This window comes from Lissotriton helveticus, chromosome 3_1, assembly GCF_964261635.1.
Source record: "Lissotriton helveticus chromosome 3_1, aLisHel1.1, whole genome shotgun sequence".
NCBI lineage: Eukaryota > Metazoa > Chordata > Amphibia > Caudata > Salamandridae > Lissotriton > Lissotriton helveticus.
Genome location: NC_136061.1, coordinates 422,206,034 through 422,223,653, shown reverse-complemented (window position 1 = coordinate 422,223,653; position 17,620 = coordinate 422,206,034). Strand labels below are relative to the sequence as shown.

At 43.7% G+C, this 17,620-nt stretch overlaps 1 protein-coding gene across 1 annotated transcript in view; it reads right to left on the bottom strand.

The window, feature by feature from the left end:
* Positions 1 to 17,620, bottom strand: part of CYP20A1 (cytochrome P450 family 20 subfamily A member 1) — a 252,235-nt gene that overhangs the window by 142,183 nt on the left and 92,432 nt on the right. The window contains exon 6 of the mRNA XM_078680270.1: positions 9,383 to 9,461. Within this exon, the coding sequence (XP_078536396.1) occupies positions 9,383 to 9,461 (79 nt within the window). The remainder of the gene's footprint in view (positions 1 to 9,382; positions 9,462 to 17,620) is intronic.

Sequence of the window (17,620 nt, the reverse complement as noted above, 5' to 3'; positions counted from 1 at the left end):
TAAAATGAAAGTGTGTCCTCATGTAACGTAACTGGAAAATATGTAAAGCGCTTTGATACCTGATTCGGTTCGGGTCTAGTTCGCGCTATATAAAACTCTGCAAAAAAAAAACTTGCTCCATTTTGTACCCAGAACAAATAAGAGGGCTCCAAGGGTCATAAAGGTGACCTTCTGTTAAACCTACAGTGATACAAGAAGCTAGAAGAGGTATTTTCCTGGAACTGCCCAGCTGCCCGTGGCAACTGGAGTTAGATTGGACCCTTTTGGTGGCCTCTGTCTGCCACTCTGTCAGTCTCGAAGGGTCTCCCCTGAAGACCTGGTGGTATTTAAAAGTGTACTCCTGTGGCGTATTGGGACTGAAAGGACTAAAGTCAAAAGGTAAAATATTTGACCAGGACTAACATGGTTGGTGTATATGACCCACACCCCATTGTGGTCAGCGTCTTCGCCAAAAAGTCACAAGTCTGCACAATGCTGCTTTCACACAAGCATAATTTCCAACTATGACTCTCTGTGCTGCACATAAATTCTAACTCCCAAATATTTTAAATATCTAGTATTTACATCTCAGTCCATTCAATGCCCAATTCAGGTTTCAAAATTGTATCTGTCACTGCGATGCCTAGTAGAGCAAAGAGATGAGTTTCAGCCTTATTCATTATGAGCATGGACACTGAACCAAAACAATGTAATATCTAAAAGGCCACTTGCATACCTCGGAGAAGTTTAGAGAGGTGCAATACTACACCCTTTGGGTACAACAATATTTTATGGGTTACACCAAAAAGCCTCACTCCTCTGTAATTAGCCTCCCTTCTCACACCCTGCACCAGTGGCTCCATTACTAATGTAACGATTAAAGGAGACAATGAAAACCCCTGACAGGTTTATATAAAGACATGCCACCTTTGTGAAATGATTACACCGGTCTTACTTCTTCCAGTAGGGGCCATTGAATAGTTTAAACCACTGAAGAAAAAACTCCCCAAATTAGGTACGGTGCAGTGTGGCATAGACATACTCTCAAGTAAATGTACCAAAGGCTTTTTCTATATCAATTGCTGCTTGGCTGCCAGCGCCTTTCGCACTCCCCATTTCATGAAACGGCCTCTTCATATCATATGACAGGCTCCCCACTAAGTTATATGAAACCTTTAGTTCACTACTAGTCCCCAAGGTGCCGTCCATGTTTGTTGAGACATATGACAGGAGTGCAGCATCTCTGACCTCCAAATAGCATATAATAGTGACCCTACATAAGCAATTCTAGAAAACTCTCCAACTTGACTTCGTATCAACCATTATCAATGCTCAACCTGCTCTGCAAAGTATTACATAAATTACTTGCTAACAGGATTGCACTACTGTTGCCTAACCTGGTACATCCAGATAATTTGAGCGTTGTCATACTAAGATGTTCAGCAATTAATAGTCATAGTCACCCATTGCTAGAATTCCAGCAGTGGCATCCAAAGATATGGAGAAGGTGTTCATCATACTCCGCTTGGATTTTTTGTTTTTGTTTTGCAGCAGCATTGGAGGAGATGGTCTTTGGTGGAGTAATACTGCAGTGGCTATGTCTGCTGCACACGAATTCAAGAGCCCGGGTGCAAGTGACAGAGATATTTGCTTTGGCTATAGTACCCAATTATTAGGCCGGAGGGAGCGGAGTGAAGCATCAATGTTGGGGACTTCACACACTCGATTCCTCTTCATGCAGATGACAATTTAATATGCCCGGGAGAAGCACAAAGACCTGGAAGGGGTAGAGGCTCTGCATGATACATTTGAAAACATGTTGGGTTTAAGGGTTCACAAAACAAAATCTTGCATTTATCCACTCAGACCAGTGGGCCTCTCAGAGGTTGAGGACTTGCCGGAATTTGCCCTCACCAAGGAGAGAGTCACTTTATGCTTCTTGGACACTCAAGGTTTAGCACGGAGATTGAGTACTCACTCATCCAGGTAAAGATGCCCAGGACATTGACAAATCCCCAGAACACTTCCATATTTTAGGAGCATCAGCCATTCTTTGTGCAACACAGAAAGGCACCAGCTAACAAAATAGGCTTGCTGAAATGCCTTTAATTTTTTATAATTTTGATACTGATAGACCTGTCAAAAACTTTATTTGGAGAAATTAGTAGAATGGTCAGAGATCTAATATGGGAGTGTCTGAGATCTTGAAAATCATTACATAAATGCAGCAACAACAAAGGTCGGTGGACTGGGGGCCCCAGATTGTAGACTGTACTATCTGGCTGCTTAAGCGCAGTAGGTAACAGATGGCTAGCAGGATTCAACAACCAAGAGATGCAGTATAGAACAGGCCTGGTATCATAGCATGGGCATGACAAAACAAAAATTACTGGTTTAACACTGACTTCCCAAGGTTCATGAACACGACAAGACACTGTTAGCTCAGGTTGTTTCGCCACAGCAACATAACACATCGGAGTCGCTGTTGTGGTGCCTAAATGTTTTAGCCACCTTAATTTGAGATCTTAGCTTAAAAATCCCCTCAATACAATGGAACAAATAGCCAATTTTATCGTCACAACTGTTGCATTTGACATAATCACTGATTGGGTACTTGAAATATGAATTTAATGTATACACCATTGATACCAAATGCGAGAGAATGCAAAAATGAATTTATTTTTAAATGTATTGTATTTTGTTTATTCTTTCTTCTTTGATAACATGACTGGGTGCAGTGTTTACTGAATTCATCTGTACTTATTGAGTTTTGGTAACCTGTTTCGGAAAAAAAATATATATAATCATAATGGACTTTTATGAACGATGTATAAATGAAAATTTGATCGGCGGCTCAGCGTCTAATTACTTCAGTGGGAAGCGTGTGGATTTCTTTAGTGTATCAGGGCATTTCCAAGATAATGCATTCACCATTATTCAATTGGTGGTGTGTGATTAATCAGGAACAAGGTGGCGTGCTTTATCATGGAAATCACTTTTAGACAAATACTGAGCACTTCCTTGCATATCGTCTAACGGCATATGGGCAGCCGTATTAGTAACCCCAATAATCAATGCATGTGTGCAAAAACAATTAGCCCCTAAAAGTGGAAAGTATAAACTAAATAGTTTGTTTCGGAGGAGTAATATTAACCTTCATTTGTTTACATTTGTACTTTAAATTATTTGATCTCTGCATTATTTGCGGCCAGAACGAATTTCATGAATACAGAACTGCATTGCTACTTATGCTCATTTTTGTTGTTTCTAATAACGCCTGAGCATTTATAAGACTACAGCTGTTAATGTCTGTAACAGGGATCCTGGTTAGAGTATTGCTTTAAAGTGTATGCCAAAATAAACATTTTGTTTTCTTCAAATAAGGCACATTCTGCTTCTCTGGCTGCTGCAAAGTGTCTTCCCAGAAAGGGGTGAGGTCTCTGGTTAATCAAAAAAGGGGAGCCTTGTTTGATTGTGAGGAGGAGGACCCTGAAAGACTTACTCTCTGCCGTGAGGGGAACGGCTCGCTGTTGCACTGGGTTACGCACTCTATTGCCGTGAGGGGAACGGCTCGCAGTGCCAGCACCATCGCCGCCGTGAGGGCAGGGACTTCAATCCCCAGGTGCCCCGGCGGCCGCGGCGCGCGAGTGACGCCATCAGAGCGCCCGGAGGCGCGTGAAAACAGAGAAACGCCTCCCGCCCCGTGAGTCGTGCGCGGGAGCGCCCGGGCCAAGGGCGGGCCCGTTCAAGACCGGATAAAGACGGGACGGGCCACCCCCTTTTCAGCTCATATTCGGCCTTGTCTTGTGAGTACTTTGTTTCTTATCATTGTTGCTGACTTGTTGGGTTCATATCTATGCCCCCTAAGGAGGCCAAAGGGAGAGTGGACACTGCCAACTTCACGGGAACCATGGACCAGTTCATAACGAGGATGAACTGTTTCGTTGATGAAGGGATCACGATAATGGAGCGACGAGTTTCCCAGGATATCGCCATTGCAAGAAGGTCTTCAACGGGACATATTGCGAATGCGCGGACTCCTGTCCATCAAGGTGCTAATAGGGGTATTGGTGCTCCACCAATTATAGAACTCCCCATTCCACAGTTACCATCCTGTGATATATCTCATGTTTCCTCTGATAGTCAGTCCACGGTTTCAGAATCGTTATTGTTATTTCCCCACAAGTTGCCCATTGTACCCAATGTAGTTAAGGTTTACAATACTAGACAATTGCGTGGGAGAGACCCTGGGGCAATTCCCAAGTATAAGCAAGGGCTGTCAATTAACAATGGTGGAAGGAAAAAGAAAGCCCCTAAAAACATTAGAGTAATTCCAGCCACTCTGGAGCAGCCCGTTGTGGGCGACTCTGCAAGCTCTGTTCTGGGCACAGTAGATCCTACACTGACTAGAAGGGTGCACCAGGCCGCAGGTGGGATGTTAAGTCAAGGCGACAGGGAAGGGGTGACGGACCATGAGTCAACTGTCATATATGATACACTTAGACTTCTCCTACGTCCACTGGAGGATAGATTGAGCAAGATTGAACTACATCTAAAAAGGATTGAGCGCGAACTTAAGGGTATCGTACAATCCTCATTAAGGGTTGCTACTCCTGTGGCTACTTAATCACTAGTTAAAACCAGTGGTACAAAGGCCCCGGCTGTCCTGAAGGACGCGGTAGCATTGAACACTTTCCATGGAGTTCCAGTTGCACCCCTTGATAAGGACTTCCAGCTGCCAATATGAGTAGACCAGGTCAGCGTAATATACCTCAGGACAGTGAAGGTGGTGAGGTTCCCATAGCCCAGACTCCCAAGGGGAAAAATATTTTAAATCTACCCCCGGAGGTTTGTCCATTTGTGGTAATTTTAGCAGGGGTGCCAGAATTGGGTAAGCATGAGGTGGAGTCCCCTACAACACTGCGGAACAGGGTTGTCCACTGGTTAAACATAAACAGACCACTGCCCTTACACATTGTGTGCAAAATACTTATGGTTCAGAGGGTACCATGGGTTGGCCACTTGGCCAAAAATATAAAGGGGGACTGCATCTTGATTAATTTTAACAACCCCAGAACTGTTGAGTATATTTGTAACTGGAGATACCCCAGCCCAGGTGTGACTATCCGCTCTCTTCCACTGACCTATTTTTATCCCCCAGGTCATTTCACTTCATTGGCAGATGGCTGGACAATGGTGCAGCGGTATGGGAGGGGGCCACCCCAGGGGGGTAGGCCCAGGCCTTTTCTACTCTTGGACCCTATCTCTACCCACAATCGTTTTAACTGTTTGGAGGCTGTTGACTGACTTCAGGATGGAGTAGGAGTATTGACTAGTTCCTTGTCCCCCCTGGGTAGTTGTTCCCCCCTTCCTCCTGTACCACCACAGTCCTCGGGCCCAGAGTTCCCAATTTCGGTTTTGGAACCTATGAGGGTTACTAATTCATTAGTCAGGAATTATGCCAAACTCCATATGCCCCAGTTTCCTGTAATGTTCACATCAATAATCTCAAACTTGTCTCGTGGAATGTGGCGGGTCTGCGAAACAAGCTCTCATTACCGGATTGGAAGATTTTATTGATGGGTATGATATATGTTTATTCCAGGAAAGTTGGTGCCTCGAACCTCTGTACAAGCCAGGTTTTTCTTGCTTTTATGTACCTGCTATCTCGGTTGGGCGAGGTCGTCCCTCTGGAGGGCTTATGGCATGGGTAAGGGTATACCTCAACCTTAAGATTATTCACCACACTTGCTCAACTTTGGATGTTATGAGACTTTCCATCAAGGGTATGAATGGTATTGCCACCTGGGAATTTTTTAATATATATGCTAGAGGCACCCAAGGGGGGGCGAAATCCTCCACTATTTCTGTTCTATCTGATTTGCTCAAACGGTGTCCTCCTGATTCCTTAGTTCTGGTTGCTGGGGACCTAAACGGTTCGTTTGAGCCTCTGGCAGCAGATGACATACTTGTAGTTTATGAGGAAGATGCCCGATGGGGCATTCCGTCTCTCTTGCTTACGCCCGTGAAGAGATGGTCACCGGTTGTCATCCAACTGAATGCCTTAATGATTGAATCAGGACTAAGAGCTGTAAATGGGCGTACTATCTCCAATGCTCGGGGGGCAAATACATATAACAGGGTATCGTGTGAAAGTAGAATTGACTACATAATGGTGGATAGGAGGGCATGGAAGTCAGTGGAGGACATGGCCATTATACCATCAGTAGACAGTGACCATAACCCCCTGTCCCTCACAATGGTGGATTTGTGGCAGAGGAAGGAGTACACCCCCTCTATTAGCGCGAGTTTAATAACTAAGACAGTCGTACCATCCAATTGTAATAGGTTTCTCAAGTGGCCAAAGTTTATTATGGATGAAGAAAGATTAAGTGCATTGGAAGAGATCCTTAGTGAGCAGACTTTAAGGCTTTCTGCAGCATGTAAGGACGCGGCTGGGCCTGCGGCGGCAGAAACCATTTATACTGATACTATTGGTCAGATCGGTAAACTGTTCGTAGTTTCCGGTAAAAAGAGCCCGATGATTGTCAAGCCAGTGCAGAAGTGGTTTGATAGAAATTGCAGAATGAGAAAAAATTGTCTGATTCTTGCTATCAAATCTAGTAATCCAGTTGCTGTTCGGCTGGCCAGATTACATTATAGACAATCCATTACAACAGCTAAGAGGGAGTGGGAACAATCACATTGGGATAGTCTTAGAGCTGCAAGCAAAACCAAAAATGGCGAGCTATTTTGGGCTTTAGTTAGAAGATCCAATGGCTGTGACCCGGATCAAACCCTCAATCATATAACAGATAGGGAATGGTTTGAGCATTTTAGGAAACTCTATGGGGGCGATGAGCAGCCCGGTACTCCAGGGCCCTTTTGTGGTGCCATGGGTATTGCATCTGCTCAGGCTCCATTCATTAGAGTAGACAAGAAAGAGGTGCTGGCTGCATTAACTAAAATTGTACCTGCTAAGGCCCCGGGGCAGGATGGTGTACCGGGCAACCTTTTTAAAGCTAACACCGAAGGTTGGGCCTCTTACTTTGTAATCCTTACGAATGCCTTGTTGGAAGGCTCACCTGTCCCGAACTCTTGGAAGGAGGCCGAAGTGATCCCCATATATAAGAAGGGCCCCAGGGGGGACCCTGCCAACTACCGCCCAATAAGTCTTATAGACGCGGGGCAGAAATTGGTTGGCAGGGTACTCTTGGAGAGGATTCTTTTGTGGGCAGATGAGAACAGTATTATATCACCCTTCCAGGCGGGCTTTAGGGCTTGCACAAGCACGATAGACCAGGCATTTAGGTTGGAACTCTTACACTGGAAGGTGGTTACCATTGGCAAAGGCGGTCTTTATTTGGCATTCATTGACCTGAAGACCGCCTTTGACTTGGTCCCCCGAGACCGCCTATGGCTGGTCCTGGAGGAGATGGGGATTCCCTTGCCCATTCTGAATCTCCTGGCTCGTATGCACGACGGAAATTATGCCCGTATTAGATGGGGATCACAGGAGCAAAAAACCGACAAAATCCCTGTGAACAGAGGGGTACGCCAGGGTTGCGTACTGGCCCCGACACTTTTCGCGCTATTCGTGAATGGTGTAGTTTCCTTTCTGCTCGAAATTAATGCTGATGCCCCGTCCTGGCGGGTGATAAAGTCCCCGCACTACTCTTTGCGGATGATACGTTGTTGGTATCAAAAACTCCCGCAGGATTGCAGAAGCTGTTGGACCACTTCTGTTTGTTTTGCAAGCTGAGGGGCCTTGCCATAAATACATCGAAAACAAAGCTTCTTTATTTTAACCAGAGTAGATCGTCTAGATCTACCTTATCTCTTGACGGGGTGACTCTGGAACGCGTAAAAGAGTTCGACTACTTGGGAATTAGAATTTCGGATAAACTTAAATGGCAGCCACATATTGATAAAATGGCGCTAAGCCATAAGAGGGTAGTTGGAGTACTAGGGAGGGAACACTGTGCATCCACTTCTAAGCCCATTGCTCCTGCTCTGGATATTTATGCTGCAAAAGCTGTAGGCTGTGCCCTCTATGGCGCAGAGCTATGGGGCTTTGATTGTGTTGATGCCCTAGTTACCGCAGAGAACACGTTCTTTAGGGAGCTTGTATCGCTCCCGAGGGGTACTCCTACTAAACCACTCTTGAGTGATCTGGGTCGCCATTCCATCAAGGACCTAGCCACTCTGCGCCCTCTTTTATATTGGGCCCGGTTATGGCGCACCCCGGAGCTCTCTAGGTATGCCGATGGTCTAAGAGAGGTTCTGAACCTTCAAGAAGCCCATAAAATTAGCTAGATATCTAATATAAAGAAGCTCTTACTGGCAACGGGCCTTACAACTGGTTGGGAGCCAGGGGTATCGCTATCTAAGGCTGAAACTAAGCGAGCCTATTGGGCATGGGTTGATGATCGCGAGCAGAGGGACCCAAACCTAGGCAGGCTGACTGAGGTATTCCGACAGCACAAGCCTAAGCCTCGCCTGGAGCACTATTTAGATTTTATTAAGAAACCCAGAGATAGATCCCTTTTTATCCAGTTCAGGATGGGCACACTTCCTCTTCGCGATCGTACTAGTAAGTGGAAGCCACCGCATCAAACTTCTGCTGATTGCCCAACATGTGAAGGGGTCATTGAAAACATTGCTCACGTCTTCTTTGTATGCCCAGCCTACACAAACCTAGACAGAAATGGCTCAAACCTGTGTGCCTGTTGCTTGGAACCAGGGACCACTCCGTTGCACTTAGAATACTTAAGGCTGATGCTAGCACAACCTTAGTGTGTGGGGTGGCCAAATTTCTCAGTTGGGCGTGGCTGATTAGGCTGAAGGCTAGTTGATGATTTAAGTTTAAGCCGAATTCCTTTTTATATACTTACAAATCCACAAAGCTTTCAAAGTTTAATAAACTTGTAATTATTTATTGTAATATAAAAGGTTTTTATAAGTAATCCCTTTTAAATGTACTGTTAATGAATTGTGTTTTTAAATTGTAATTGTGCTTTTATGATATCATACATATCGAAATAAAGCTTTGATGATGATGGTTAATGTCTGTGTGGGCAGACCGATACAGATAGAACAGAATGACTGATTTTTATAATGAGCTCTGGAGAAGCTCACCGACTCTACTACGACAAGGCCTATTGACTTGCCTAAAATACACAAACATTATTTCTATTGACTCTGGAACCAACCTATGGTGAGAACTTCCAAGCCCTCCATCCATACCCCATCAACTTTTGGACATAATCTTGAATCATTCTAGACTCCCATCTAATATTTACATCTCTCCACTGCTGCCTATTTAGGTTTATATAGATGCTCAGATACACTGATAAATAATGCATTTATAGATTAAGCTTGTACAAGCTAAAGTCTAACCCACCATTCTCATACAGCTTTTTCCTTGTTGTGCTCTTCTCAAGTGACCCATCCAGGAAACCTTTCCCAATTTCTTCCCAGATCTAAAAATGGTACAAAAAGAACTTGTTTAATATATGACACCATCTGACATATCGTTTTTCACATGCAGCGTTACATATTATAAACAAGGGTGAATTCAGATTAAGGCTGTTACCTTTACAAACCAGTTACACTACATAAATACTACACACACACACACACACATACATATTTAACAAGCACAGTCTTCAGAAAGGTATAGTCATATATTGTCGGATATCCCACTAGCTGAGGCGCAAGAGCTCTGCATTTTTTTTAGACCAAAGAGCAGAGTCAGTGGGCCCCCGAGAGCAGGGGGTGGGGAAGGGGGATCTCATGGCCACCCCAGACACCCCCAAGATAGAGTCGCAGAATTGAACTCAAGTTTGCAAGGTTCTTGTCCCCAAAATGTGTTCATCTCTACGAGAAGGCAATATTAGGGTGTTCATAGTTATATTTCCAGAGTCCTTATTCTTCAAAATCAAGATTTAACATGTAATCCTTCAATGATTACAAATCAATCACTCCCCAATGTATTTCAAGGAGAGGAGACTCAGTAAATCATTGACAAACGGGCAAGAAAATAAGACTAGGAGACTTCTCAACCTTGATAATTGGACTACATTAAGTAGGAAAGATGTTGGAGAGGACAAATTACGATGGAATGAACATAGATCGAACTTAAGGTTAAAGGTTCATAAATCTCTATTGCTAAAACATGTTACAAAAAAAGGTCACCAAATATCCAGAATAAAGTGTCAAGTATTTGAATTAGTGAAGCAAGATTTGAGAGATTATGGCTCACGTATAAAGTTACTACACAGAGAAATTCATGGGATGGAATTGTTGTATTCTTTAAATCCAGGAGGATTAAATGATGAGCAAAATCTCACCTATTTAAATATATATGTATATATATTAGAAGTTTTAATAGATTAGTCCTTGCTTCAGATTGTATTGAATTGTCCAACATGCTGTTTTTTAAAGCATTAAGAATGAAGGATATTTGTTTCATATGAACGTGTCAATGCATCTACTGTAATCCTTTTACAGGGTTTACACATAGCTATGATATTTACATTACATTAATGCACAATAATGAACATGTTTATAAAGTTGTTATTTTATGGAGAATGATGTAGAAAAGCTACTACATAGTTCTCTATGGATATGTTTGTAGGGGTTGAATACGATCTGGCTTGAATAAAGTAGTGTGTTGTTTAAAAACAAAAAAATGCATTGGGGAAGTAACTAATAAAGGATGATTGTACTGGAAGGATTTAAACGATTGTGTTTTACAAGTGCATGCCAAAGGCTCAGGACTCTAACAAATGTGGTACGAGGAAGCCATGTATGTAGAGAGCTTATTCGGGTTCGAAATGAACAATGGAGAGGTGGGACTACACTGAATGTCGTTTAATCTTAAGAATGTGATGGAATGTTTTACTGAGTTTTATTGTAGGCAACTGAATATTTGTGAATGCTCTACTACGCTACCCTGAAGTAGAGGAGTGGTATTCAAATTCATTGGGAATAAACATTGAATGATTATACGTTAAAGCTTGATTTTGATAAGTACTGTAAATGGCAGACAACCATGGCATAACCACGAAAGCGTAACTGAATAAATAAAATTAATTTAAAGAATTGTAATTCTGCTACAGTTTTGAGTGCATGATTGTTAGGTTTGGAAGTATTGACATTTTTACTATTTATCTTTTAAGGAAGAGGTAGCTCAAGATAGATTGTATTCTGGATAAAAAGTTAAAATAGCAAGCGCGTGAGCTACTATAAAGACAATAAATCACCACTAAAATGAGGTGCCCGAGTGATTTTTAAGAATGAAATATAGCCCAGCTGTTGAAAGACGGACATATTGGCTTCCAGTGCCAAAAATCATTGTCGCTGCAAAAACGACAGAATAGAATTGAATTCCAGGATGAGCTGTATCTTCAGGACTATATAGTTTGTTCCAAGATCCAGGAGCCGTAGGACTGCTAAAATTAAGTTGAAGACTATAGCATGTGTTTAAGGAAGGGCTAGAGAGAGACTAAACTCCTGCTTAATAACTGATAATACTCACAGGTTCTGGGTGATCTGCCTTCATGCCTGGCAGTGACAGGAGACTCCACCTCACCAGAGGAGGCAGAGGGGTGTCTGATGAGAGAGAAATCAGTTCTACTTCGTATGTTCCCTTTACAGTTCTCCGCTACTTATTTCTCTGGCACAATGTTCATATCTCATTTTGCCATCTCAGAAGCTCTGAACTCATTGGAAAAACACACAGAATCAATGGTAGGAGTAGCTGTTAATAGTTGTGAGTTTTCCAAGGAACATGTGGAGGTTGTGAGAGATATAGGATTTCTGAATTGCTCACAAGAAAGGCTTTGCCTCATTTTCTGAGCCTTTTTCAGCACACCTCCATAGGTTCACCTACTAAGACATGGATAAATCTGAGACTGGAGAAAGGATTTGCTTACCTTTTCCAACTATTCCTTCTCCTCCTCGTTAAAGGCACCATCGTAATGGTCCAAAATCCCCTCAATATCAGTCTCATCCGATGGGTTTAACTGAAGGGGTGTCTCGGGGTCAGTGGACTGTCTCTGATTAGGGGACGTTAAAAAGTGTCCAGGGCCAAAAGAACATTACTGTTACCAGTGGTGGGTCTGAGTAAGGATCTGTAAGTGGACTCGCGCAACTGAATGTGGTACCACTGTAGAGGACTTACAGAGGGGCGGAAAAGAACACCTGCTTTAAAAAAAACCTGCCATTAACTTTGCAACTTGATGAAGGGTAGCATAAGTTGTAGTCAGAGTCTTGCAGCGTCTGCATATTCCTATCCATATTTTCTTGGATGAACTGAAGGAGTCTGTACATCTAAAGTGGCTGCAATATCCCTTACCAACTTTCTACACTGTTCAGCTGAAAATGTAATTTGATGTATATATAAATGAATGCAATGTAGAATTTCGTTAAGTGGAGTGGCGTACAGTGGAGTGTCATAGAGTAGAGTGTCATAGAGTAGAGTGTCATAGAGTAGAGTGTCATAGAGTAGAGTGTCATAGAGTAGAGTGTCATAGAGTAGAGTGTCATAGAGTAGAGTGTCATAGAGTAGAGTGGCATAGAGTAGAGTGGCATAGAGTAGAGTGGCATAGAGTAGAGTGGCATAGAGTAGAGTGGATTAGAGCGGCATAGAGTAGAGCGGCATAGAGTAGAGCGGCATAGAGTAGAGCGGCATAGAGTAGAGCGGCATAGAGTAGAGCGGCATAGAGTAGAGCGGCATAGAGTAGAGCGGCATAGAGTAGAGCGGCATAGAGTAGAGAGGCATAGAGTAGAGAGGCATAGAGTAGAGAGGCATAGAGTAGAGAGGCATAGAGTAGAGAGGCATAGAGTAGAGAGGCATAGAGTAGAGAGGCATAGAGTAGAGAGGCATAGAGTAGAGAGGCATAGAGTAGAGAGGCATAGAGTAGAGCGGCATAGAGCAGAGCGGCATAGAGTAGAGCGGCGTAGAGTAGAGCGGCATAGAGTAGAGCGGCATAGAGCAGAGCGGCACAGAGCAGAGCGGCACAGAGCAGAGCGGCACAGAGTAGAGCGGCACAGAGTAGAGCGGCACAGAGTCGAGCACAGTGGCGTGGAACAGAGTGGCATAAAATGGAGCAGATTGGCATAAAATGAACTAGAGTAGAGGGTCGAAGAGTGGAGGAGCGTAGAATGGATGGTCGTAGAGTGGTAGAGATTAGAGTTGAGTGATATAGAGGGCGTAGGGTGAAGTGGTGTAGAGTAGGGTGACGTAATGCAGAGTTGCATAGATTCATGCCCTAGAGTGGCATGGTGTAGAGTGTAGTGGTAACCCACTGCCATTACATACAACTCATTTCCAATTGAAAGTACCTTTACATTTGGACTGACATAGTTTTACTGAAAAAATATACAGCACACAAACAATAATGTGGGGAAATCTGCATCACCTAGTGTATTGATTTGTTTTGATCGTATTACATGTTTTGTTTCTGACACACTACTGAATTACAAAAAATGTGCTTAATTTGTGCTTTTCTAATTCCAATATAGTCTGAAGTATGTGTCCAGTTCAATTACTGGCATACACACGTTGTTATGTGCTGGAAAAAATAACATCCTATAGCCTTTCCTAGGATAAACCCTCTCACTTTGCAGTCAGAGAAAGAAAAGTAAATACCAGCTTCCCTTTGAAGACGGAGCCTAACATTTGACCTCTGTCTTTGAATGCGCAGCAAACGTGACAAGATAGAATCAAAATTTAAAAGGCCTTTTTATTGCACATTCCCTTCTGAACTCCAGCATGGTTATTTTGCTGGTGCTTCAGCACCACCCACTCCCCTTCTTCGAGCTCCTATGGCATGGGCGTGAAATTGAGAAAGAGGATTGTTAAAGTTATGCTATTAGTAAAGAGCACTAGCCAAAATAAACAAGCTTGTAGACAGAACATTGTTCCTCACGTGCATGTAAGATTAGTGGCAAAGATAAGTAGAGTCAGTCAAGCAGTAAAACTGGTGGTAGGAATCATCAAAAGGGAGGTGTACCCAGAAAGCAAGCCCTCGTGAAGGAATACAAGGAGCCAGTCACACAGGTGGTAAACATGCTATGCTCTATGGGAAGAACAAAGACAGGCTGGACAGCCTAAATCAAATAAAGCCAGCAAATAGAAAGAAAGCAAATGTGAGCTGATAAACACAAATTCAGTGGTAAGGAATGGACGGAATGCATTCCTAGGAAAGCATTCAGCATGTTCCCAATATGTCTTTGCAACCAGACAGCTGTGCTGACTGGTAGGCTTCAACCTAAAAAGGAGAAGGAAAGACAATTGGCCTACCAAGCCCTCTCACTAAGGCAAACTTTTTCAAAGGATGTGCATGTGATAAGGTGAAAAGACATCACTCATAGCACAACATGGCCAATGGCTGAACTGGGCTGACCCAATGCCCAAGCACAATCTTCCACCACCAGAGTATGTCCGAAGGAATACCCACCAGCAAGATCCTTGACTAGTATGGTAATGTGTGAATATTCATGTAGCAAAATACAGCTCTACAGGTTTTAACAAAGCGCAGCAGCAATCCACCATTAAAGGCCTTTGGCTTTAAAATATGCTTTTTACAATAAATGACGTCAACTGCCTTTGTCGCAACTTTAACTACTCAGGACTATGGTCTTTGTCACTGGCGTGTTGCATACTCAGCACAGGCTACTGAGTATAAACTTCCCTGCAAAGCAGCTGTCAGGCACACAGTCATGAAACTACAATTATATTCAGTAAAACCCTTTATATGGGGTCCTAACAAGGAAGTTCAGTGCAAATCTTCTACCTCCAGGATCTGTCTAAGGGGGTAACCTATACATAACCCTTTCCTACTACAGTAATCTGTGAGCTTCTATGACTGACAGCATTGGGCAACAGACTTTAACACAGGGTAATAGTGATCCATCTTTAAAAGCCTACTACCGTAAACATATGCTTTTCACAACAAGTCAGACCTACTGCGTTTGCCATAACATCTCATATTGAACAGACCAGGCCTCTGGCACGTGACATAACTACTCCGAATGAACCCATCAGAGTACAGCATTGACGGGCTTATCATCTTATCGGACTCAGGATTCCTTTACTGAGCACAAGATTTTCCAATAGGCAAAACAAGCATCACTGTCAGTGGAATCACACCCTCACCTTCGGCCCAATCAAAAGCTTGCAGAGGAAAGTCACACATGGTTGCAGCAAAAACTAGTACAGAACTCACACATCAAAAGGGAAAACACAGCTTTCCTTAAAATACCAATGCACTTTCGTACAAATGAAGCTAGTTGTTTTTAACTGGCTCATAAACAATTAATGTTTTCCACATTATGCAAAGTCAGTGGGGTTATTTCCCAATATTATGCAATCCCTGATAGTGAAGTTTGGCATCAGGGAAAGAAACCAGCAGGGGCCAAAGGGTCTAAGATTGACTTATCAAAACTCATAGCAAATCAAAGCAAAGTAACACGATTTAAATGTGCTTTATTGAGTGGGATCTTCGGGCTCGGTTGCCATGGGCAACAGTCCTTTACTGGCAGTAGAGAGAACGAGAGACAGAATATGCAGTTGAAATCAGAAGCTGACTGGAAACCAGCAAAGCTCTGTGAAAGTGGGTGGACTTGGCGCGGTTACAGTACCGACGCGAGCAGAGCGGGGGCTGCTTCTCTGAGAACAGTTAGTGAACAGAAGGGCGAGGACAGCGAAGACGGAAACTCCAACCGCCAAAGCAGAAACGAGCATGCGTGTAAACTACATACGTTTTGGTAATGACGTCAACGAAACGGAAGTAATGGTAATGGCTAGAAATACATTTACCCTTATGTCTGCAAGCAGTGGATTCTGTGAGGGGGAGCAAAGGCGAAAGTGGGAGAGGGCCTGAGATTGTATGTATAATGCAGCCGGATAAAGCATTGGAGAGCTTGGTCGGTTGAGAGACTGAGATGTGTGCGCGCGCAAGGTAATATGTGAAGGTGTGGGTTTCGGTTTGTTCGTGTGCTTGAATGAGAATAATTAATGGAAAGTGTGTTATGACATTGTGTATGCGAACTTTTGTGTTTGTTTGCACTTGTGCCCAAAGAAAGAATGTGAATGTATGTCAGCCACTATCTGAACAAGTGCGTAGAACAGCCATTAAAACCGACTTCTAAGTGAACACATTACAAAACAGGCCAGTCAGTAATACTGAAGCCGCGAGTCCGGCTGTACGTGTTTTGAACAGGAGTGCACGTACGAGAGACAGAGAGCGGGTGAGCAACAGGGGAGCGTGTGTTCGTGAACGAGGGGTTTCACTAGCTAGAACAACTGCTGAATTATATCCCTGCTTTCCGGGCCCTTCAGAGTGCAGCCGCAATCCTCAGTTTGGCCCTTGGAGATTTGGCTGGACTAGTTCAAGTGGATGTTTGAGGGATTTACAACCAAGTAATGAAGGATTACAATTTTGCATTTCAGTAGGTCATACGATGTTTACATAGCATATTTACATTACACAACGTGTTAAAGGTAGCCGTTGGCTGCATAGGCATATTTTTGTATTGCACATTCACATCTGAACTCCAGCATGGTTATTTAGCTGGTGCTTCAGCACCACCCACTCCCCTTCTTCGAGCTCCTAAGACGTGTGTAAAATTGAGAAAGAGGATTGTTAAAGTTATGCTATTAGTAAAGAGCACTGGCCAAAATAAACAAGCTTGTAGACAGAACATTGTTCCTCACAGGCATGTAAGATTAGTGGCAAAGAGAAGTAGAGTCAGTCAAGCAAAAAGACTGGAGGCAGGAAACATCACAAGGGAGGTGTACTCTGAAAGCAAGCTTTCGTGAAGGAATACAAGGAGCCAGTCACACAGGTGGTAAGCATGCTATTCTCTATGGGAGGAACAAAGACAGGCTGGACAGCCTAAATCAAATAAACGATACAGAAAAGGGGGTGGTGATGAACAGAGTGTCTGAATTAAGCAGACCACTCTTACCCAGTCCAAAGATCAGGGCTTGATCCATCACCGTTATTTATCTCACTGCCCCATCCCAGCTCAGAACCTGGCTATATGCAAATTAGTCTGTCCCTGGCCCAGTGCATCATGGGAACAGGGCAGACCAAACTACCAAGCCAATTCTTCACCAGAAAGGAGACAAGCTACCGGGGACCGGTTTCTGGCATTTCAGCCTCTTCGGCCCGGCTTGCTTGAATCCTGATGGAGCAGTGAGAAAGGGACTCATGTCTGAGTATACCCTGCCACACCTATAGTGGCCAAAAACGATACAGAAAAGGGGGTGGTGATGAACAGAGTGTCTGAATTAAGCAGACCACTCTTACCCAGTCCAAAGATCAGGGCTTGATCCATCACCGTTATTTATCTCACTGCCCCATCCCAGCTCAGAACCTGGCTATATGCAAATTAGTCCGTCCCTGGCCCAGTGCATCATGGGAACAGGGCAGACCAAACTACCAAGCCAATTCTTCACCAGAAAGGAGACAAGCTACCGGGGACCGGTTTCTGGCATTTCAGCCTCTTCGGCCCGGCTTGCTTGAATCCTGATGGAGCAGTGAGAAAGGGACTCTTGTCTGAGTATACCCTGCCACACCTATAGTGGCCAAAAACGATACAGAAAAGGGGGTGGTGATGAACAGAG